Source organism: Symsagittifera roscoffensis, chromosome 9 (genome assembly GCF_963678635.1).
Source record: "Symsagittifera roscoffensis chromosome 9, txSymRosc1.1, whole genome shotgun sequence".
Classification (NCBI taxonomy): domain Eukaryota; kingdom Metazoa; phylum Xenacoelomorpha; order Acoela; family Convolutidae; genus Symsagittifera; species Symsagittifera roscoffensis.
The window spans coordinates 2,969,533-2,992,742 of record NC_087070.1 but is presented as its reverse complement, the minus strand read 5'-3'; the positions used below and the strand labels follow the sequence as shown (position 1 = coordinate 2,992,742).

At 34.9% G+C, this 23,210-nt stretch overlaps 2 protein-coding genes across 3 annotated transcripts in view; both read left to right on the top strand.

Annotated features, from left to right (window-relative positions):
• Positions 1-5,382, top strand: part of LOC134853970 (lon protease homolog, mitochondrial-like) — a 139,204-nt gene extending 133,822 nt beyond the window's left edge. Inside the window, exons 20-21 of the mRNA XM_063869992.1 lie at positions 3,296-3,460; positions 5,144-5,382. Of these exons, the coding sequence (XP_063726062.1) occupies positions 3,296-3,460; positions 5,144-5,296 (318 nt within the window). The 3' untranslated portion in view covers positions 5,297-5,382. The remainder of the gene's footprint in view (positions 1-3,295; positions 3,461-5,143) is intronic.
• Positions 5,383-7,158: 1,776 nt separating this feature from the next.
• Positions 7,159-21,093, top strand: LOC134854092 (uncharacterized). 2 transcript variants are annotated; one of them, XM_063870194.1, is made up of 9 exons: positions 7,159-7,232; positions 12,519-12,606; positions 13,440-13,590; positions 13,972-14,145; positions 14,694-14,821; positions 15,571-15,859; positions 16,376-16,560; positions 20,269-20,334; positions 20,630-21,093. In XM_063870194.1, exons 2-9 carry the CDS (start codon positions 12,577-12,579, stop codon positions 20,807-20,809), a joined length of 1,203 nt encoding a protein of 400 aa, XP_063726264.1. In that variant the 5' UTR covers positions 7,159-7,232; positions 12,519-12,576; the 3' UTR covers positions 20,810-21,093. The 2 variants fall into 2 exon arrangements, with proteins under 2 accessions (XP_063726264.1, XP_063726263.1); XM_063870193.1 differs by lacking the exon at positions 7,159-7,232 and adding an exon at positions 8,501-8,962 and having other exon boundaries at positions 20,630-21,092.
• The last annotated feature ends 2,117 nt before the right edge of the window (positions 21,094-23,210 follow it).

The window sequence follows — 23,210 nt, the reverse complement described above, 5'->3', positions numbered from 1 at the left end:
ATTTTTGAATGTGCTTTTTTGAATCATTAGTGTGTGAGAAAATATATTGATTGTGCCATTGAATTGTTTTCGAATATACTCTTTAGATACTTCCAAGTTTTTGAAAAAAGCAAACTATCGAATTCATTTTTTACGATTGAACACAACTGGTCTTTGCTGGGCGACATTAAACGCGCACTATAATGAATAGATTTATTTGGTTTTCTTAAATAATAAAAAAGGAAAGTTATGAAAAATTTCTCATTAACGAGCTTTATAGAGGATTCATCGTTCAATTTATTTTTTATTCTGAGCTTAAAAAGGCAAGTTTTTCTTGGACATGATTCTAAAACAACGGAGAGTAGATAGATCTATGAAATTCAGTGGTAATTTTTAGGTAATATTTGTCTAAAGAGTAGTTTTTTCAGTTAAAAATTTTTTAGTTTATGGTTCAGCTAAAAGAAAGCAGACTTCATTATCGAACAGCAAAAGTAAAAAGGTCACAAAAAGTTTGATCGAATTCTAGTTTCGTAAGTGTGATTGAATTTTCAGATTTCCCAGCGTAATTAAAGTTTGGCCTATTGATCCAATTTTCTCAAATTGGGCTGATTTCATCAAAAAGTCAAATGATAAATTGTTCGTGAAATTCGGATAGTTTTCAGGAATTATATATGTTCAAGAAATTCAAAGAGCTTTGAGGCAATCAATTTTTCTGGGAAAATCGAAAGTTCCAATTTTTTCTGTTTCCTTGCCTTCATGGCTCTTTTTCAACCGTCTGTTGGCTATGTTTTGTGTAGTTCAATTTAATGTTGCATTTTCATTCTTGACCAGTATTTAATTTTTGCGTGTTCAAGTATTCAAGTGACGCCAAGCTCCATTAGCCTCTGTAATTATACTACTGTTAACAAAAATATACATAAAAACATGGAATAAACAAAAATAGTGATTTCAAGAAGACAAAATCGTTCAACGACCTATTGAAACATTTAAAATCAACCGAACAACCCTTTTTTACTTAAAAATTTAAACAATTGCGAATGAAGTTGTAAAAAGAAATAAAGTGGGCAAAAAGAAAATACTTTTATAAGAAATTGTCTGCATGTATAGGATTTGAAAAAAGCTTTTGATACAATAGAACATCCCTTTTTTTGCAGAATACGGTATTAGAGGCAATATCTTTGATTGGTTTAGTTCGTACGTAAGGGGGGATTGCATCATGTAGAAGTTAATGGAATATCTTCTTACTGGCCACAAAAACATGTGGTGTTCCTCGAGGATCCTATTTAGGACTTTTACTGTTTTTATTTACATAAATGACCTCATGTCTGTTAATCATCAGAAATTGTTCTTTTTGCGAATGACACCAATGTCACTTCATTGGGACAAGCAGACATTCTGATTTTTTGAGGGCATCAGTACACTGAAATATTCGACTAATGCCAATAAATTGATAATTGATATGGATAAAAGAGTACAAGTGAATGTTTAGTCTACCAGTTCGTTGACCTTCAATATAAAAACTGTGACATAAAAACAGAACCTGTTTGTCGGTATTTGTGGATGTATGTTGATTTAAAACTATCATTTGCGTCACACATAGATCATGTAGAACCGCGATTAGCAAAACAGTCAGGCATTATTTTAAAGCTACGATTTTATGCACCTCAGCATCAGTTATTAGCTTACTGTCGCAGTAACATCAAATCATCTATCCAGTATGGCATCCTGGTATACGGTTTTTATAGTTTTTCCTGTAGTTGTTGCCAGTTTTTATGCTTCAAAAATAGATACTGAAATTGATAAGTTCAAGAAATCGTGGTGACCACTCTGAAGACATTTTCGTAAAAAAATCAAGTGCTAACAAAACATGAGCTTTATATCTACGAGTTGCTAAAATTCGTGTTACTATCGATAAATATTATCCATAGTGAAGGTTTCTGGAATAATCTATTGATTTTCGTAAATCCCTTACGAGAAACTCGTAGGGGTAAATTGAAACGTTTTGAAAGAACATTTAAAAGAACGTTAGGAAGTAAATTTAAAAAACGTTAGGAAAAACGTTTTGAAAGGCAATCAGTAATATGCCGCGGATCTAGAGTTTTCAATCTGCTTAAGACAAGTGTCTTCCTCGAAGAAGGATTATAAAGTGCAAACATAACTAAAATAACTTGTTTTTATCATAAATTTACAAAAGGATACCTATTAAGTAGCAACGAGCTGGCAACCCTAGTTTTTAATTTTTAATATCAAGGAATTGCACTACCTAGGGTAAATGTCACAAGGTTGTTAACCACGAGTTATTTGGAAAAATATGACGGTCCAGAGCCTCTGAGTTTCGGAGTTATTGGGGTTTTTTGGGATTTTTTTTTCCAACAACACTTGAAAAATTTCAAAAAAGTTAGATTCCTGTTTACAGCCAGTGGTATCTAGCGTTAAAACATGCAGTATTGTGTTCTGAGCTTTTTATACGCAACATATGTTTTACCAGAAAAATCTTAATGTAGTTTTGAAATTTAGGTAACTTTTTTTTTCTAAGATTTTTTTTTTCTTTGTTTCATTATGTTTTCTGCCATTCAAGGGTAGCTGTTAGTAGAACCCCAGGGTTTCGTTAGTTGTCCCTTGAGATGAGTACCTTAGTGATGAACTTATTTTATATTCTGTCGAATGTATTTACCTATCGGAAAAATAAATTTTTTCTTTCTATAATATTTGAAATAAATCAATAAGGTCCAATGATGACATCGTACCTCTGAGCATCAACGAGCCCTTAGTTTTTGCAGCGAAATTATTAATGCATTTTTTTGCGTAGCAGCAGTTCTTGAAATTATCTGAGAAAACATTTTTTTCCAGGAGTTTGAAACCTTGAGTTTAAAAGGAAACTCGAAGAAGAAGGTTCTACTTATCAATCATATACGTCTTATCTTAGCTTAACCCCCCGCCCCCTCCCGTATACTGTATGTGTTTACTAAACTTTAATCGACGCGCTTCAAGGTGGTTCCTAATAATTAAAGTATGTTAGTCAACATCGGAACTTGGTCTCCGTTAATTACTTTCACAGATCCAATAGCAATATCGGATATTTCGGCGCAATAATTGAAAAGTGTGGCGCGGCCTTTGCTCTGCTGTTATACTTCTTGTCTAAATTAGAATGTACAGCTGTCGAAATTTAAATTTATTGAACACTTGGTATACTTTTTATTCTGACTGGTTCACTTTTTATGCTCGAATAAACTTCGATTTTTGCATTATCGAAATAAAAACCGCCCGTGGACGTGTAAATGCGACTTTTGACTGACTGTGACCTTGACCTCTGTAGGGTGCGACTCCGAAGGATGGTCCCAGTGCAGGTTGTACCATAGTGACTGCCCTGCTGAGTCTGGCCACTGGGAGGAGTATCCCGGATGACCTGTCCATGACTGGGGAAGTGTCACTCACAGGGAAGGTGTTACCAGTTGGAGGCATCAAAGAAAAAGTGATTGCGGTGAGTAAACCAAATTTTAAAACGCTGGTATTAAAATTACATTGAGAAAGCCAATAAATTAGTGCTCACGAAAATGATTTATGGCTCCAATCTATGCTCATATCAGATCAGATTGAACGGAACTTATTGAGAGAGAGAGAGAGAGAGAGTAAATGTAATGAATCGATTTTCTAAAAAAAAGTGGTACCAAGAAAAAACGGGCTGCTTTTCTATGTGCCTTCGAAAGTTTCAGTAGGGTTTTTTTGGCCTATTTGTTTTGAATTTTTTCATTTTCTCAAATATTAAATGCTCAAATCTGAGATGAAGGTTTCAATCGGAACAACAAATTATGAGGATCTTCCCTTCTTAAGCTGTTGTTCCCTAATTTCGGTAGAAAAAAGTCATAGCCTCAAACAAGCCCATTTTTTCTAAACGCAAGCGGCTATGCCTGCGTTTTGAAATATAGTATGGCCTTAGAAAATATCCAATTTTTGAAATTTGGCCCGTTTTTTTGGAAAGTTGTTTTTTTTTCACAAATGACAATTCTGAGGTTGACGGTTCATTAGAACTAACATGGTGCTTAAATTTTCCCTGCGTAATCTCTTTTACCCTGTTTTTTGTAGAAAAGCTGATTTTAAAATTTTAAACTTTTTTTTAAAAGAAATTTCATCACTATTCTCGAAAACTACAAGCTAAATCTGGTATTAAGGAATCATTCTAAAAATGAGTGTGTGTAAATCTTCAATCTAACAATCAGGGTGTGGAAAGTTTAGGTTTTTCATATGCTTTACTAGAGAAAAGTGTATGGATTTAGGAAAAAGTCAAATTTCTAAATTTTTGATCAGTTTTGAATCTTTTTCATTTTTTTTGCAAAACTACCAGATCAAATCTGAAAGAAAAAGTTTAATTAAAAGATCGAGTAGTAGTTTTCTCGTTTGGAAAGGCGGTTAGTCCCTGACTTAAGTAGAGAAACACTAGGGTTTAGCGTAAAGTCAATTTTTTTGGAAATTTTCAAAATTACGCATTTTCGTATCAGTACAGTAATTATTAGAACAGGTAGATCCAGCTTTAGCTGCGCCACTAGTTTATTTCCAAGCTACCGTGGCGCAGATGCGAGGACGTGAGACTCCTAAGCAACAGGTCGGATGTTCAAATACGGAACATTTAAATAGTTTAAATTTTTTTTCTGCATAACCTTGGCAGTTTGATAGAAACTGTAGCTGCTTTATTGGTGGCTAGTGTTATTTAGATCGCAAGCGGTCGTGGATCAGATATAAGAACTGGATTCTCCTACTCTCAACAAAAGTTTTTTCAGGGTGTTTTTTCAATTTTTTCCTTTGTTTTGCCTGTTTAGAGCTCTTTTTTGCATTTTCCTCGCTTGTGTTTGCAATGCGCAGCTTCGCTTCCGTGTTAAAAAAAAGGTCCATCATAAAAGATTTTTAAAATCTGAAAGTGATTTTCGAAGTTTTCTTTAACTGGGTTAGTTTTATTAAAAAAGGGTCCATCATAAAATATTCTTGAAATCGAAACGTGAAATTCGAAAGCTTCAACTTGATATTCGAAATTTGAACATGCAATTGTATGATTGACATGGAAGCGTCAGTAACATTGAGTTGGAATGGCACATAATTTGTCACTGTTTTTGTTCGGGTGCTATCTTTTTATTTTAATTTTTGCTACTTTTTTTTAAACTTTTTTTTTCAGGCCAAGAGAGCAGGTGTGAATACTGTGATTTTGCCAAAGGACAACGAGAAAGACTTCGCCGAGTTGCAGTCCTACATCTCGGAAGGCCTGACAGTCCATTTTGTGAGCCACTACTCCGAACTGTATCCCATTGTATTCTCAAAACAAAGCTGATCACTTTTGATAAATGATTGAACGATTTGTTAACCACTGATTTTATCAGATTTGAAATATAAACGGTAATTTAAAATCTGAAAAAATTGTTTTCAAAACAAATTACTGTTGCTGATTTTAAAATTTGGTAAATCAATCCGGTTACTAGCATGCTGCCAAGTTAATTCTGTTTTTTTTTCAACTGTTGGGGTAGTTGCGAAAGTTCTTTTTGTTAGATATTTTTCGACGAGTTTCTTGATATTGTTTATAACGTGGCTTAACTACTAATTTTTGTTTAAATGGACGAAGTGCCTTTGAAATTATTCAGGTCATGTGGATTTTAAGTTTTTCAAGGATAAAATTGAAAATTGGGTTTATGGCAGTTAGATCTGATTTGTGTTAATTTCTAAATTTTCAATTTCTGTTACATTTTAAATCACTCAATGAATGAAGGCAAATTAAACTGAAGAATAGCAAATGTGGAAATGGTGTGAAAAAGCACCTTGGTTTTAGTTTTTAAAATGGGTTTTGTTTTTCTAGATTTCAAGTGATCTATAGATTTTATTAACTTCAAATGATCCATTGGATGAGTTTTATAAAAAGAGGTTTCTGCTAAAACATAAGTCTGGAATCCAGAGACAGAATAGAGTTAAGAGACAAGCGTGGATACAAAAAAAAACGTTTTGTTGAATTGAAACTGGTACCATTATACCTCTCTGGTTTCTAGATTTTACTATGAATTCCATGGTTAAGCAGCCTTATTTTTTCATTCTTGAAGACAAAGAAATTTCTGAAGAAAAACTGACTACAAACTCGCATCCAGCATACAAGTGTGGATGGGGTCAGTGCTTTATGCTCAGATTTTTGCGATCTAATTTTGGCATGTCCAGATTTTGCGTTTTCGGCACACGACGCAAGTATTTTCAATGTTTCGCAGCAACCATCGCAAATTTAACACGACGTACTTCAAATTAACCACCGCACGCATGTAATCCAAGCCTTGATGGAAATTCCTAACGTGCAAGTGCTGAACCAATAACCGAACAAACGCGTGACGTGCATCAAGTATAATCGGATGCTTGCTATCGAAATCGGAATTAACCAAGCGGCTGATGCGCCCAGTCGAGCGAAGGATGCCAGCTGGTCCAATGAACGGCGAATACTTGGCGATCCGACTATTCCTTGTGATAACTTTACCGGATCTTAGTAGTTTTAGCTCACTAGGGAATGTCTCACCCTGGGACAGGTAAATGAGCTTCTGTTCAGCAATATCCATTTCAGATGGGTCTGTAATTTCTAATATACTCGACCGGAAATGTTTATGGGATGGCAGCCATCTTAACAAAAATGCTACTGCGCGTTTGTATTTTACGATTGAATTGAATCTCTCCCATTTTCCGAAGGGAAGATTTTTTTCTGTCAAAACATCGACGACGAATTTTCCAGACAAATGTCGATATCACATGATGGTCCTTTGAGTCTTATTTTATCAATAACCCTTGTATCGGGCTTGATCGTCCACTAGACAAAGCAATCACTCAGCGTACCGTGTTGAGTTTTGTTTCCTCTGTTTTTGATCCAATTGGGTTAGTGGCTCCGTATACCGTGAAGGCTCGCCTTCTATTAAAAGATATCTGGCGAATCAGCGGTCAAAAATGGGACGATGATCTGCCAGAGGAAATCAAAAAGCAATTCCTTGAGTGGTACTCAGGTCTTCATTTGTTAGGTTCTCTGACAATACCTCGCAGCTATTTCACTGAACCTTTCGACCGAATAGAACTTCGCATGTTCGGTGATAGTTCGCAGGATGTTTTCTGTGCCGTCTGCGATCTAATTTTGGCATGTCCAGATTTATGCGGCCAGAAGCTGGCATGTACGGAATTTCGTGACCCAACTTGGCATTGTCCGATTTTTGTTACTAACTTCAATCCCACGCGACTTCTGGACCAGCGACAAAGTGAACAGATATTTTTTGCTACCATTTTTTGATATATCTAAACTTTCGCTATCAGATTTTACTTTTTCCAGACTTTTGCGACTGAAAAAAGCCGTCGTGAAATTCTAGAACCTTGCAAACCGGTATGACCTTGGAAATGGTCACGTGTATTTCTTGACAATTTCAGCCAATGCGGGTATTTTTTCCGGCATTCTGATAAATAATTTGTAAAGTTGCTCAAAAAAATAATTTTCTTGCGGTACGACTCGAAATTTGTCAGACTTTGGTAGACCTGAAACTAGACTAGAGGTTAAGTAGAGATCGTCATCACATATTATAATTGCCATAGCAGGGGATCGAGATAACGATCTGACTATCTCTAAGTCAACGCCTGACCCTACACTAAGTGCTTTCCAATTGTTTTTTTTTATTGCAGGCTGAAGCTTATTTTTAGCTAAACAAAATAGTTTCAATAGCTTATCATATGGCTTAGAATATATAATTTTTAAAACGTTAGTCCAGACTTCCTCATTTCAGAAAACACGAAACGTTGCCAATGTATTAATTTTATTTAAAATTTTTATTACGTAAGAAAATTTTTTAACTTGAAATTGGTTCATAGACTTTTGTCTGGCAATGTGCGTAGATCATATTTTCTAAGTTTTGCGAAGTTGCGATTGCCTATCCAGACTTCGGGGACTATACATTCAATTGCGCTTCTTAATATCATGAAATTTGCAATTTCATGACCAAGCTTTTTCCAGTAAATTTTGCTGTGCCAAGAATTTTATTATCCAGCTCGCGATGTTATGGTTTCATGTCTGGACTTTTGCACCTTTAAATGCAATCAATCGGGTCTTGTATTACTACTCGTGCTTTGTAACCTCAAGGCATGAATCGCGAGGAATTATATTTCTGGTTGAAATCTCACTGCTTTTTGCTTGATGACTTTCTGAGGTTTGGTTGTTCGGTAAGAGGCATAGACATTTAGAACCAAATTTTTCCATTACTTTTTCATATGTTTTTTTTTCCGAGCAGCACCTTTAAATGCAATTAGCTATTGCGAATAAATGGCCAATTAGCCAGATATAGATAATGTAGTTAGTTCTAGCCAAATAGGTCGAACGTTTTTTATCAAACTGATTTTTGCGGTTGGTACTATACGTGAAAATACTCTTATGCTGTGCTGCTGATTCAGTTTTAGTTTCAGTCTAATTTTGGTCTATTTGTTTTGTAATAAAATGCATCACGCTGTAGATATATGTTTTAAATTACTCCGCTTAAAAAAATGGTGTACAATGACAACACGTGATATAAAAACTCGACGTTCGGTATGTTTTAGTACCAATAGAGCACATTTTGTGTTACAAACGATAAAAATTGCAGCACTTAAAACACAAAACGCATTTTTGTTTTTTCACATCGAGGCTGTTGATAATTAAATTGTTATAAGTGAAAAATTTGATTGTTATCAAATGTAATCCATTATCAAAGGACATTCAAGTTGATGTTTCTCGCCGCACGAAAACCGAGAAAACGAACCTCGGAATTCTTGCTAACAGTTTACTCTGAATAAATTATTTAAATTCTGATTTTTATAAATTGTTTTTGAGTTGGTTTATAGTTGATTTACTACTTGATTTTATACTGCAGTTTTACTGCCATATTATGTTTCAAACTATGTCTGCTAAATCGATTACATTTTTTTTGGCACTGACCTTGCTTATCAGTTTGTTCACGTCCCTTAGTTGGTAAGTACAAATAAAAGACTATCTGAACAATTTAGAAATGATTTTTGTTCGGTATTAGATAAAAATTATTCCCATAACCCTTCACCTTTCGTTCGTTAGCAGCATTATGAAGGGTTTTGAACAGAAGCGGATCTAGGATTTTCTCGAGGGGGGGGGGGCGGATTTTCAAAAGAATTAAAAAATTTGTCAACTTTTTTTTTTAGCTCGATCAAATTGATTTTCTGAGCTCTCCCAAATCAGTATAAAGACCCTATTTTGACGCTAATTTAAGCGCCGTAGGAAAATTTTTGAGAAAACTGGTCAAAAATGCGTTTTTTATGAACAATTTGGAAAATGACCAAAAAATCGCGTTTTTTCGGCGCGCGCTCCCATCTCAAAATTAGTATAAGTTGGCGCCAAAGGCGCTTTTAGGAAAATTTTAGTGGCCGTTACCGAAAATGGATATTTCAAAATAGTACAAAAGGGGACCCTTTGGGTCGGCAGGGGGTCGAATTTCTAAAAAGGGGCGTCCCTGCTTTTCAGTAAATCCGCCCCTGCGTTTCAGTATCTAACCAACTGATTGCAATTCTCGGCGCAGAAAATTTGGCCGAAACAGCGTCTTTTTAGTGCTTTAGGAGAGCTCGGATAATCAATTTGGTCGACCTAAACCCCGCCTAGGTCGACCAAATTTTTTAGCCGCTTGGGAATGCTATTGTGTTTTATGTGATCATTCTCTGTTTCTCGATGAGGAAAAATATACAAAGCCATTTGAACAAAATGAAAATATTTAAACTAACTTTCTGCTCAGTTTCGAAAAATAATAAAAGCAAGTTTTTATACAATGATGGTCGAAAATTGTTTTGTAATCCAGTAATTGACTCCTTTTGCTGCAATTAACCAAAATAATTCGATGATTACTTTATTTCCCTGAATTTTTTTCAAAAAAAAAAACATTTTAAATTATTTTTTTTAAAATTTTAAGTTGCTTTTTTGTCCGTCCCTTACCAAAAAGTGTTAATAATTTGGTTTCAATTTGTTTTTTTATCATGAATTTAAAATAGCATTTTCAGGAACAACAATAGGATTTCATCTAAGTTTTTTAAAGGTTTATTTAATAGACTTCTACTTCTATTATAATAAATAATGTTCTTTGTAGCAAAGGTACTTGTGTCGATTTTCACCTGATTTTCAAGTCCGCTTTTTCACATTTAATCAAACTGTTTATTTGCTGGTTCATTTCCCGGCGACGAAAAGATACGAAATTCTGTATTCGATAGTTTCCAGTTTTTTAATTCAATTTTTTGTTCGGTTCTTTTAACTCAAGTATCAATCATAAGAATAAGTAGAGTGAGGTTTATCATATAAAGGCTTTTTTCTTGCTCTTGGTTGGAAAAAGTTTTCTGGTCCTATTGACAAAAGTTTAATTTCAGAAATGTAGTATGAAGAATCATTCGTTTCGCACTGGTTGTAACTTAATGAAAATGATAAAAAATAATATATTACCTTAAGCAAAAACAAAATAAGAAACATATTCAAGGTTTAATTTTAGTTCCTCTCCCACACGCACCAAAAATGGCAAAAATTTTGTCAAAAAATGAGAGAAAAAATTTTTGGTTCATTATCTTGTGGAAAATTCTAGCAACACTAAGCAAAATAACCTTGAAAGAACGCAGTTTGAACGTTTGTGGGGTGTCTAATAGCTCGGCATCCTTGTTTTCGAGAAAACACAAATTGAAGATTTATCAAATTTGTAAAATTTGTGTGTGGTACGGTCTGTCACTTTTTGGTAGCGCGTTCGAATCGCGCTATGTGCAACTTTAAGGTCTCAGAAAAACAAGCAAAACTATTACACAAGTTGTTTAATCCTTTTTGTGTAATAATTTTACTTGTTTTGATAATTTTGCTTGAAACCTATTTGTTTGTTTTGAGTGTTTTTAGTTAACATAGAGAAGTAAACATACTAAATTTTGAAATCTCGGCTTATGAATTGTTAACAAGAAATACACCGAAATTGACAAAGAAAAATGTACTGGTAAATTTTAATTATGATTAGGAAATTGTTGAGTAAAAAAGCTCTCAATTTTTATGTACTGCTGGTTTCTTTTCAATAAATTATATAGTTGGAATCATCTTTTTTTTCAAGAAAACCACCAGTTTTATCTGACTCAATTTTATCAAATTCAAATCACTAAGCCTTAATGCTTAGACAGGTATACTGCTCGATGAACTTGAAATGCTGCTTAGAGATTTCTACAGCCACTGATAAATCTTGAGTGATCCCTCTAGATACCATGATGCCATCAAAATAGCCTGTAAAAGTCTAACCTATCTAATTTTTGAAAAATTGACAGAATGTTTCAGCTTAGTGTGGTTTATTTCTCGAGATAAAAAAAAAGACTGCTTGTATCAGGGCAAATCCTTGAGTGTTTCGGCTGTCCTTTAATTGGTCTTTAGTTTTTGCAGTTTTGTCGAATAGTTTTTGGTAAATTAAATATTGGCAAAACTATTGACAATATTAATTTTAAGTTGTAAATTTTGAGTCGAGAAGGGAATAATAAAACCAATTAGCTGCCTCAATTAATTTTGGAAAGATTTTGCGGTGTGGGATGAATCGCCGCGTGTAAATTATAGACCAAGAAAAATAGTCAGACTCAAGGCAGGTTATTATATTGATGTGCACAGCGGGCTGGGCCCATGCAGATCTAGAGATAGATCCTCCGAGGGACCAAAATTTTGTAAAACTGGTCTGAATAAAACAACACCAGAGCATATAAGTTTCTGACTTTCTCGAGGCCACTAAATACCGAATATGTTGGGTGAGAGCAAACAAAAATTTTCCAAAAAAGCCAAAAACGCAAACTTTGGTCTCTTTTTTTTTAAATTTCAGGGCGCAGAAATTTTGGTAAAAGTAAAATTTTAATGTGATTTGGGAAAGCTTGGAAAACCAATTTGCTTGACTATAAAAGGTAGACAATTTTTTTTTTCGAAAATCCGGCCTTAACAACTCAAGAAAGCCCTAAGGCTGCACATAGTTAATAATTGCTTAAAAACAAACTCATCACCCTATTATGAGCCTGCTCGCTCGCGTTATTTGCTCAAAATTAGATTGTTTTTCTGAGAAAACTGTTTTTCTGGGAAGATTTTCTGGAACTTTCTGGAATCAAAATAAGATCCTATCACGACTGAAAGGGCTTCAATTTGATATATCACTCGACCCATTTGATGATTATTTGTGGTACCTGATTTTGCATTTTGCAATCTTTAAAACAAAAGAAAATATAGTAAATCACTACCAAAGATAAAGTCTATCCCCAATTTCAGTGTTCGGAGCAAAAATATGCGTTTGAATTTAGGACACGATTTTGAGAAACGAAACGAGTAAAATTGAAGTTAAATTTTTGTAAACTTGTGAATACGTTTTTATGTTGACGAGTCGGTCAAAAAATGGCCAGTTTTGGTCGATTTGCAAGTTCATCATGCTCTCTTGATCATTGCGATTCTAAATTAAACCCGCTCTAAATATTTTCAGCTAGTGTATAAAATGAATTGGTGTGTCTAAATGGGAGCAACTGTTTAGTTTGACAGTGTACACCCAGCCCGCAATCATAGCCACAGAATTCGAGAAGTTCGAATGGATGGCCAGCTTCATCTCTATACAGGAACAGGTAAGTGTAATTAGTTTTACTTTGGGAGTGGTGGTGAAGTGGTCACGTTTCTGCCTCTCAATCGAAAGGTCAGGTGTCCGAGGCCCACCATGATACGTGCTCGCTGCTTGAGGGTTATGCAACATTACTCAGTCCAGAAAAGTAACAAAAAAATTAAATGTAAGGCTTAAACAGGGGCAGAACAGCCTTTCCCTTGTGGATAAATTGTCTTGACTTAATAAGGCTAGTGAGGCTATCACGGGAAAGAGTAATTAGTCTGCTTTTGACAGATTTTTGAACAACTACAAAAAATCTCCAAATGTTTTGTTAGATGTAAATTCAATTAGTCCCTCGCAATTGACATGGTCAAATACTGATTGTATTTTGACGATGCAAATTCCGTTTTATTTGAAAATAGCAAAAAAAATGTCTTGGTAAATTTATTTGGTCAAAATTTTACAAAAAGTGCCTAAAAACGCCTATTTTGGCCTATTTTTAAAAATTTTTGCCTGAGGGTCAATTTAGTCAGCCTAAAAAAATAAGGTCGACAAAATTTTCAAAAAGTTTTTGAAAACCCGCCCCCTCGTGAAAATCCTAGAAGATCCGCCCCTGCTTTATGGTATTAATTTGGATTTAAAAAACTACAAATTTTGTCATTCTTGAAAAACCTTCTTTTGTAGAATAAATTTTAGCCGAATTTTCTTAGTCAATCAGAAATTTGAAATTTGGCAGCCTCATGATTTTTTTTGCAATATCAGTACTGAGAAAAGTAAAGAAAAATATTCTCGTTTTGATAATTCGGTTGGAATAGTCCTGACTACTGGCTCAGCAATTGGTCCTTATTGTAATGATAGGTGACAGCCATCAACCTTTATGGGGAGTTCAATGACAGCAGAGGTCAAGTGAAGATTCTGAGTTATATCCTGGGAGATAGAACTGGGAAGCAGTACTACAACGGATACTCCTCCAGAAATGTCGTCATTCAAGTGGACGAAGACAAACTAGGCATAATTCAAGCTGAAAAAGCGCCTCCTTCAACTAATATTCAAAATTTTGCTTATATTCAATATTTTTTTGCTAAAGAAAAATACGATTTCCAGGCAAATCGCTTGTTGATTTTTAAAATAGTTTTTTTTTAAATAAAATAATTTTTTCAGCAATCTTATTGTGGAATGTTTCTATCAGTCTTTGTATCTTTGAAATCATCTGCAACCAAAACTCCGTGCAAGGCGTGGTGATGATAACGTCCAATGCAGTAAACTGGCGCTAACGAGCTTAATATTTCAAACGATAAACATTTTTTGTTTTCCAGTATCCCAAACATCCAAAAGCCACTCAATAAATGTGGAATTAATTATATCAGCTTGAATTGTTTGCTGAAATTAGAAGTGTACAAGGAAAAGTCAACCTCAGCCTCGCCCAATACAGTAGGCGTCATCTACCTCTTTGTAAACCCCAAACTAAAAGACAGTGGAAAATACACCATGGAAGTGACTGGCACGAAGATCGACTCCGGGAAAGAGCAATCAGGTTCAGCCAGTGTCACAATCACAGTAAAACGTGAGTTCAATCGGATAAAACACCAAAACACCGCATGAACATTGTCTCACTAAGAAAAGGATCTCTTTATCTCTTTAACTTTATTTACCTCTTTTGCAAGGGGGGGGGGGGGGGGAGGATTCGTCACTAGGTATAAAATTCTGATATGCTTTACCGTTGATTTATTTCTTTATAAGGGGATGTTCATTACTAGGTAAACGAGGGGGGGGGGGTGGGTTATAGTTAAAAAATCTATGTCCTTGTGTCTTGCTGATTTGTTGTCGTCACAGTTCCGTTTACCTGGCTTTTTATGGAGGATTGATAGTATGGCCCCGTTTAAAATTGAGTTGTGGTCAGATATGATATCCCCAATCATCCCAAAATTTCTCCCAAAAAAACCTCAAAATTACCATGTTTGACAGTTTTTCCTTTAAAATTTTTTATTGCAAAGACAAATTTGCGACCATTTTAGAGTCTTTGCTGCTTAAGCTTTCGAGAAGATTGCTAAAAGTATTTGTTGTTTCTTTCAACAATTAACTTTGTTTCTACAACTAACTTGTTTGTTTCAGAGCCGGATAGTGCAGACATGACAGTGATTGAAGTGGCCGGTCGAATTGGATTTCCCCTTGAATTACCCTGCAGCCTCATTGCAGAACAGTCGCGCATGAAATCATTCACTGCTGTTTACTGGCGAAAAGCAAGTGTTTTTGTTTACTGAAGTATAAAAATGACTCAATTGCTTCATCATTTTTATTACTACAAGACCCCATCTGTCAATAATTTTTGCAAGTCCCAGACATGTGGCGCGTGCAAGATTCTGAAAAAAACGTCCATGAAAATGTGTTGTATTTGGATCAGCCACTTTATATTTTCACGCCGTGAATTCCTTTAATTCGTGAACACTTTTAGGTATAAAATTTAGCTCTGCGCATGATTTTAGGTTTTGCGCTAGGGGTGTATTGATGCCGAGCTTGGTCACGACCTTCCATCTGAAATGAGAATTAATTCAATGGCACCTTTACAAAATAATACAGGGTCCACAGAGTGTTCAAGTATCACAGAGTGCTCCGACCACATTCATAAAAAATCAAATATAATTTTTTCTTTTTTTTTCTTCAAATTAATGCCGTTTTTTGTACATGGTATGATGACAGAGCTATACGAACGCGTAGAAATTTAGTGAAATAGGAATAATCGTCAAGAGTTGTCTTCGAAAAATAAAAAACAAACAAAAATTTAGAAAAAGGTTGAGTGAAAAAGGAGGGATTGTAAATTAGTTCCAAATTGAGACCATTTATGTGGCCAGCGCGAATTCCTCTAAATCCGTCACCTATGATTACAATTACATTACCTATTTGTAACTCGACCGAAAATAGCTACAATAAACCTTGCTTAATATCATCCACAAACTTTCAAAAGCAATTTCTGAAGATGTAGTGTTTCCAGGGTCCATTTCTCTCCTCGTCTAAGCTGATCACACAGTGGTTGCAGTATCGAGAGAGTCCCGACTTCGCAACATCCGCCGACGACAACAAGGACGACCAGAAGCGAATCAGTTTCCGCCAACGCACTTCCGAATCCGTGTTCGAGACATCGCTGGACGCGACCTTGAGGGTCTCTAGTCTGATTCGGGCGGACTTCGACAACTGGTGGTGCGAAGTCGAGTTTAACCAAGAGGACGCGGTGGTCGTCTATAAAGTGGACGTTGTCCCAGACACTGTTCCAAAATACAACCGTTAGTTTTTATAAGCAAGGGTTTATAACATACTGAAAATGAAGGTCAACGATAATGAGCAGGTTTCCAAATATTACTTAAATTGCTTTCGAAATGAAACTTTGGAAATGAGATGGACTCACTATCGCAATTTATTTAACACGGAAAGTAGAACGGAAATTAGTTTTTGGTTTTTTTTATTACTTACAAATTCAAGCAACAAAGAAATGATATTGGAAATTATGGTTCCCTCCCGCTCTCTCTCTCTCTCTCTCTCTCTCTCTCAAAAAACGACGAACATTTTAAAAATAAATTCGAAAAATGTTTCAGAAATTTTTTTTTGTAAGTGTAATTGCGAGGATTTTTTTTCTATGCATGCACATCATACGACTATTCTTTTTTTTTTAAAATTGATCAACCTATCTCCTCAAAAAACCAGAAATAGTTTTCAAACCCCCCTTCCAAGCCTCCCATGCAAATACTGAATGAACTAGAACCCCCAGAGGAACTTGCAAATCTGTTTGTTTCCGTATATAGACACTAAAGAGGGGAAAACTGACAACAAACCCGAAGCGAGTCTGTTCGATCACATGTATGTCGTGTTGGATCCCCCCTACATCTACTACCTGGTGGGAACTGTAGTCACCGCTATTGTTATCATCATCATCACTTGCTTGTTCATATACTGTGTTCTAGTGCCTGTCCACGACAAGAAACGCCAGGCCAGTAGAATTGATCATTTTAATTTTCAAACAGTGTTTAAAAAACAGCAGTTTGCCTCTGTGATAACGGAAAAATTAAAACGGCTTTACTGTGCTGTACTTGGAGTGCAAAAATTTTGACAATAACGAAAAAAACTTACTAAAAATGTTAGTTAATTTCGCGATAAACCATAAAGCGTTGGCGTTGCGAAAATTGTTAATTCTTATTAAACGGAATGAAGTTACTTATTTACGGCGTATTACTTATTTGTTTTTTTTCTTTCAGAAAAAGTGTTAAAATTTGTTCACACTAAAATTTGATTTTCACGAATCAATTTGACTACTGATTTTTTAGTTCTGGTTTAATTTAAAACTACTATTCACGTGGTCATAACAAAAAATACAACCAAAATTCCCGTATCAATGATTACATCTGAAAGTTCAGAATATCATTATTAGCGTTTGAAGCAACCATTTTGGCACAATTTTTCCAAAGGGTTGGTTTTTTTTTCAACAATCTCTATGGGCAATGTCAAAATCAAACTGAAAATTTTGATCCCTAAGTCCCCATTTCGACCACTCAAAACTCAGTTTCCCTCTGTTCAGTTATATAATAATTACACGGGTCGACAAAAAATGCTACTCATACAATTTTCATGCAAGGAAAATGCTAGTCATACACTTTTCATGCAATTCCATAAGTACAGAAAATTGCATGAAAAGTCTATGATTATTTATTTTTCATATACGGAAGTTTATGACTAGCATTTTTCCATTAACCAAAATTATTGTTTTTTTAACATTTTAATTTCTCAAAATTTTTTCGTTGTGTTTTTAACCGAACACAAGCGCACAAGCGACAAAAAATCTTGGTTTCTCAAACGTAGAGGAACCAAGGCTTGATAGTCTTGCATTAAAATTGCGTTAGTAACGGCCTGAAATGTCCTAAACCTGTCTTTCATAAATACTATAACGAAATTATCAAACTTTTAAATTTTGGCAAAAGTTTTCAACGATGGTTATTTTTGAAAAATGATTTTTTTAAACTTATCAATTATTGGTCAAGCATAACATAAAAAAGAATTATGAGTTTTCAATGTTTTTGAGAAAAATTTATTAGACGAAAAGGAAAAAATCCAATATTAGGGTTTCTAGGACTACGCTATGCACACAAAAAATTAATTTTTGCGTGAGTACAAAATTCGATTTGCGATTTGCGATTTGCTACATAAGAAGCTCAACTTTATGGAATTCAATGCTCAATAATTTATTGGGTAGCTTTTTTGTAGCGTTTTTGTCGTATTTCGGTCCAATAGAGGAAAACGCAAGACCTGTAAAACTGGTACGAGACATCAAGAAGACCCATGCAATTCGCACCGAATACCCATGGATTTTGATCGAATATAATGGATTTCTAAGACAAAATTGAACCATTATAATATATTACAGATCAAAAACTCAGACCAAGAAATCTTTTCTTCATTATCGATTATTTTAGAAAAAAAGTATCAATTTATCCGATCATACTCCAAATTTTTTCATCGCTATATCTGATTGTTTTTTGTCTGGAATATCTCACAATTGATTCGTTTTGAACTTAAAATTCATTATAATCGCATTTGGTTTTGGAAATGAATTCGACTATTTCGCGAAGTTTTTTCTAAATTTTCAAGAAATTCTACCCCACGTCTTTTTTACAATTATTACATGCAACAACAGTAAACCCCCAGTTTACCAAATGCACCTCAATTTCATCCCCATTCTCCCTATCCCAACGAATTTTTTAAATCCCACCCCACTTAAGTTTTTTTAAGCCCCCACCCCCAACCTTTTTCCCGTTTTCCACCACACTCTAAAACAGAAGTTTTGCGAACTTTGGAAGAAAATCTATATCATATTTTGTACAGTTTTTACAAGGAAAAAGTACCCCCTCCCAGTTTACACTGGGCTACAAAAATAAGTAGACTTCCACATTTAAAAAAATATATTGATGAACATTTTTTTCAATAACGGCGGGAAGCCCCGATTTTTGCAACAGACATTTTTACGGTTGGACAACGACTTGTACATTTTTTTAATGAATGAATAAGGAATGAATTCTCAGAGAGAAAATACAGTTTCTTGTAAATTTTGTTGGTTCACCTTCATAGATCTAAGCTGCCGTTTCATATACGCCCAAACTTTCTCTATTGGGCTTAAATCTGGACTGTATGTAGACCAGTCTTCCTCTATGATTCCATGATTCGAAAACCACTGATGTGCAGTTGTGCTTTCGGGAGCATATCGTTTCCCACGCACTCGCCAGACATAAACCCGGCCATCACTCGGCTGTCCAAAACGGCATTCGTCGCTAAAAACGGTCTTCGACCATTGCTCTACTGAGCGTTGCTTTCGAGTTCTAGCCCAGTTTAAACGTAATGCTCGTTGTTGATACTCAGATAAATTTTTTATGCTGCTGCTCCTCCTGTAATTCCTCTTCTGTGCAATTCGCTCCTCAAAGTGTTTTCGTGAATAGTTTTTTTTGCTAAAACTATCAAACAACACTTTCATTTTTTCAAGGGATAGAGTGTTGCCGTTTTTCAACCATCTCCTGTTTTGTAGGCGATCTTTTTCGTTTGATTCCATCAGACGCCCTGATCGCTCTGCTTCCTCAAAACTACCATTTTTCAGGTAATTGTTAAACATTTTCGCGGCTGTCGAATAATGAAATAGTCCAACTTTTCTGCGACTTTCCGCCATGACCAGCCAAGCTGGCGTGAAATTACTCGTCGTCTTGTTCGTATATGTGGATTCGACACCATAATGCTAAATTGAATTTTAAAATTGCATGCAAAACACGGCTTGAGTTGAAATCGTTAAAAAACTCACATATGACGTGAAATTTTTCTGAAAGCGTTTTTTTATTTATTGTAACCCAGTGCAACAAAAAAAATGGTAAAATGCCGTTAAGTGAGTTGAAAAAGAAAAAAAATTAAATTTGTAAAATCTGTATAAAATTTAAAATTTGAATTGTCAGAAATTATGAAACGTAATATGTATCAACTGCACAAAACAGAAAACGGGTCAATTTTAAATCAACATTGTAAATTTCATCAATAATCTCTAATAAAAGCCATTACAATCTATTATAATTGAGTATAATGGATTATGCTGGTATAAAAAAATAGGATTAAAAAATTTTGTAATGGATTATATTCGATTTTTTTGTATTCCTTTTAGAAACTGGCAATAAAATGACAATATTTTCGATTATGATCCATGAGTGCTCGGTGAGGGTATATTTTTTGCATTTCAAAACCCGGCTGATCTAACTATATGATGCCACTCCTAATGGCGCATTGTTATGAAAAAAAAACATGTTTTGAAGTTAACTTGCTTAAATTTTTTAAAAATTAACATTTTACTGATTAAAATTTAGCGTTTTGAGGGGCTTTTAAAGCTGCTTTTCTCATTTTGAGGTGCTTGTGAAAGTCAAAAAGCTTCAAGGTGAAATATTTTTCTCCGAAACTTAGTCGATAAATTGAACTTAATAAAATTGGTCAATAGGTCTTTCGGTGTCATTGAGTTGGCTATGTCTTACTTACAAGCTTCTCAGCAATAAATATGATTGGAAAAGTTTGATTGACTCACTTTTTTAATTCAAATTTTCGACTTTGAAAAAAAAGAAGCAACAGATTTATGTGGAAACTGCGAATCAATCGGTCAATTAATTTGTCTGCTCTGTTCCAGAGGAGAAACAGGAGAGACACTCAGATGTACCCTGTGGCCCACAGAATGTCACACGTGTCCATAGTGGTAAGCAGTTTGGTCCATACAAAGTTTGCCTACTAAAAGGCCACTCTGTTTTTAGGACAACAGGGCTAAGTGGGCGAAAATTACCAGCCAATGAACGCTTTGAAATTGCTCGAAACAAAGTCATTCGCTTTTTTATCTTCCAGAACCGGTCAAACCTTAATTCAATTCTTTGACCAAACTTTTTCGAACAAGTGTTCACTGTACTCTGCTTCAGCATGCGATTATATATAAACCCCTGCCTTTGACATTCTGCCAATTAATCTTTGATCGCTTATATGGTTTTTCCCCATTTCAGCCTTGTGAGATTTGCCAGGAGAACGCAATCGACTGTTTCGCTATGCCATGTGGACATACATACTGCGACGAATGTCTGGATAACTTAATCAAAAGTTCCTCTGTGTGCGTATTCTGTCGAAGAGCAATCCACAAGAAACAAAGACTGTACAACAAGATTCAAACCGACTCTTACCTGTGAACAAATAAGGACAAAAAACTAGGACGCAAAAATTCTGTCGAAAACGACGTTCAAGAAAATTGATATTTATCATAAAAATAACTTGGCTCCAAAATAGAAACCGTTTTTACATATGACTCCTCATAAAATTAGCACCAAATAAATCTGTTTGAAAAAATCACCCACCAAGTTGCTATAATAATTCAGTCAATTGTTTTTTTTCTATCACTTTAATTGTAATTCATTGTAAAAATATTAGTTTTCAGTTTCTATTCTATTCTTAATTTTCTTTTAACAATTCAAATTTGCAAACATAATGTAACAAATCGAAATGTGGTGTTCCAGCCATTAAATAGCTGATAACTTAAAGAACCATCTAATTTATTAGTTTTAAGCTGACGTTAGCTGCCTTAGTCGAGGTCAGGCACTCATATTTTGAACAATATAGTTGTGCGTATTGAGTTAGGTCCTTTAGGTTAACTCATAGAGTAATTTCGCATAGGGTACACCGTCTGCTCGTCACGCTATCTTATTTTCGGCCGGATAGATTCGTGCAACTTCTTAGTCTAATACCGATCCTAATCTTACTCTTATATCTACTAGTCTCAGGGTGTTTAACTAGTCTCTGCTAGGCTCAATAGATCTAGAGTATACTGGCTTATTGCGACTGCTGAAGTTCTCTTGGAGAGGTAACTAATTTCTAAGTTAAATTCAAATCTCTCTTGTGCTGAAATTACAAGTAATTTTAGCACTTACAAATAAGTGGGTTGTTAGTTGGATGGATTATGATTGGTTAATATCAAATATTTTACAGTGGTAAAATATCTAATTTATCCAATAATGAAATGTAGTTTAGATCAGGTTCCACCCATCCGGGGCTTACAGAGTGTTTTAGAACTATCTTTCTTCTCTGCAATTGAAGGATGGATGATGAACGTTGGTATTTGGCGAACATCATTTTCTTATCCGGTTCCTCTTGAAGAAGAACGTTCCAGGACGCTGAAATCAGGGATAGGAAGTTGTTATTACGTCATTCGACAACGACTGTGATACCCAATGAAATCAATCCGATTTCAAAATGGTTTGCTATGTCAGGTTTTTCTGTATTAGTAGAGAACTGTTTTGTGTGCAGCCTCGTCTGGGAATGGCGTGAAGATCGTGTTTGGAAGGGATGCCTTGTAACTCGGATCTGTACGTATACTTGAGCATCGAGGTGGTCATTGGTCTAGTTCAATGGAGTCTTTTTCTGCGAAGTCAAGTCGTACTCTAAATCCTTTGAGTCGTAATTGTGGACGGCATGTCGGTTGTGTTTAGCCATTCTTTTGTTCGAGTGTGATGGGATCGTCTAGTCTTTGGATGTTCGTCTTTGTTGTTGTGTATGATCTATATACTGCAAAGTATGATTTACATTTTATAAATTTATGTTAATTTGGTTTTTTAATTCTGAACTTAGTTAGTCGTTTTCAAAAATGCGTTTTGTTTTAGTTCAGTTATTTTGAAGAGTTACTCACCCTTGAGTACCTCTTATTAAAAGTTGAAGTGTGGTCACAAAGCGTTTGTGTAGCGCGGTGGGTTAGGCCGGCTATGATCATGCTCAGGACGTCCTTCTCTGGTAGGTTAGGCCAGGAGTGGGAGTATGATTGCATGCTGTTTCTTTGAGAAGTCCTGTTATGTGATAACGTTTTATGTTGGTTTTTTTCTGGTCTTTCTTAGGTTACTTTGGTTGTGTCCTTTTTTCAAAAATCGAATTGTTTCTGGTTTGGGTTTGTCTTGCGACTTTTTTGTGTTTTATTATTTCTTTCTTAGACTTTATAATAAGTCTTCAAAAGAATAAATTATCCAGTTTTAAACTGGGTTAAACCGGTTTGGGTACCGTTGGTTTTCTTTTCTTAGTCATGCTGTTATTTTATGATTTGTGGTGTTTAGTAAGCTGCATTGCTTAGTTTGGCTTAGTATATAATTCCTTTCCAACCGGGTTAAAGGAAAGTTTGAAACTTGTTATCGTGTGTTAGAGTTGTTGATAGTGAAAGCTTGAAACTTAAAATCGTTATTTAAACAATTCTTCGTGGGCGAGCTGTGCGAGTTTGCATAGATTTGCTGTGCGAATGAATGAAAATATTGAAAGGGTTAGTACTGCTTTCTCATTTTATCAATTTATTGAATAGAGTTTGAATTTTACTGCGTTTTTGGGAAGTTTAAAATTATAAATTTTCATCGTATTTATTTTTACTGCTTCGTGGGAAATAATTTATAAATGAAATTACTACAATGGGTATGCATTTTACTACATTATTTGGTGCTAAAGATTAAGGAGTTTGAATATAATTTAACAGGTTTGTATTTTTATTTGTCTTTTTCTGTTTTGTAGATGATTGTGGTGTGAAGACTGAAAGAATAAATCAAACATTGATAGAAAATGGTT

Coding starts and splice junctions, on each gene's coding strand:
- LOC134854092 (XM_063870193.1), top strand. CDS start 8,880: ATGTTTCAAACTATGTCTGCTAAATCGATTACATTTTTTTTGGCACTG. Junction 12,607..13,439: donor TCATCTCTATACAGGAACAG/GTAAGTGTAATT, acceptor TTGTAATGATAG/GTGACAGCCATCAACCTTTA. Junction 16,561..20,268: donor TCCACGACAAGAAACGCCAG/GCCAGTAGAATT, acceptor GCTCTGTTCCAG/AGGAGAAACAGGAGAGACAC.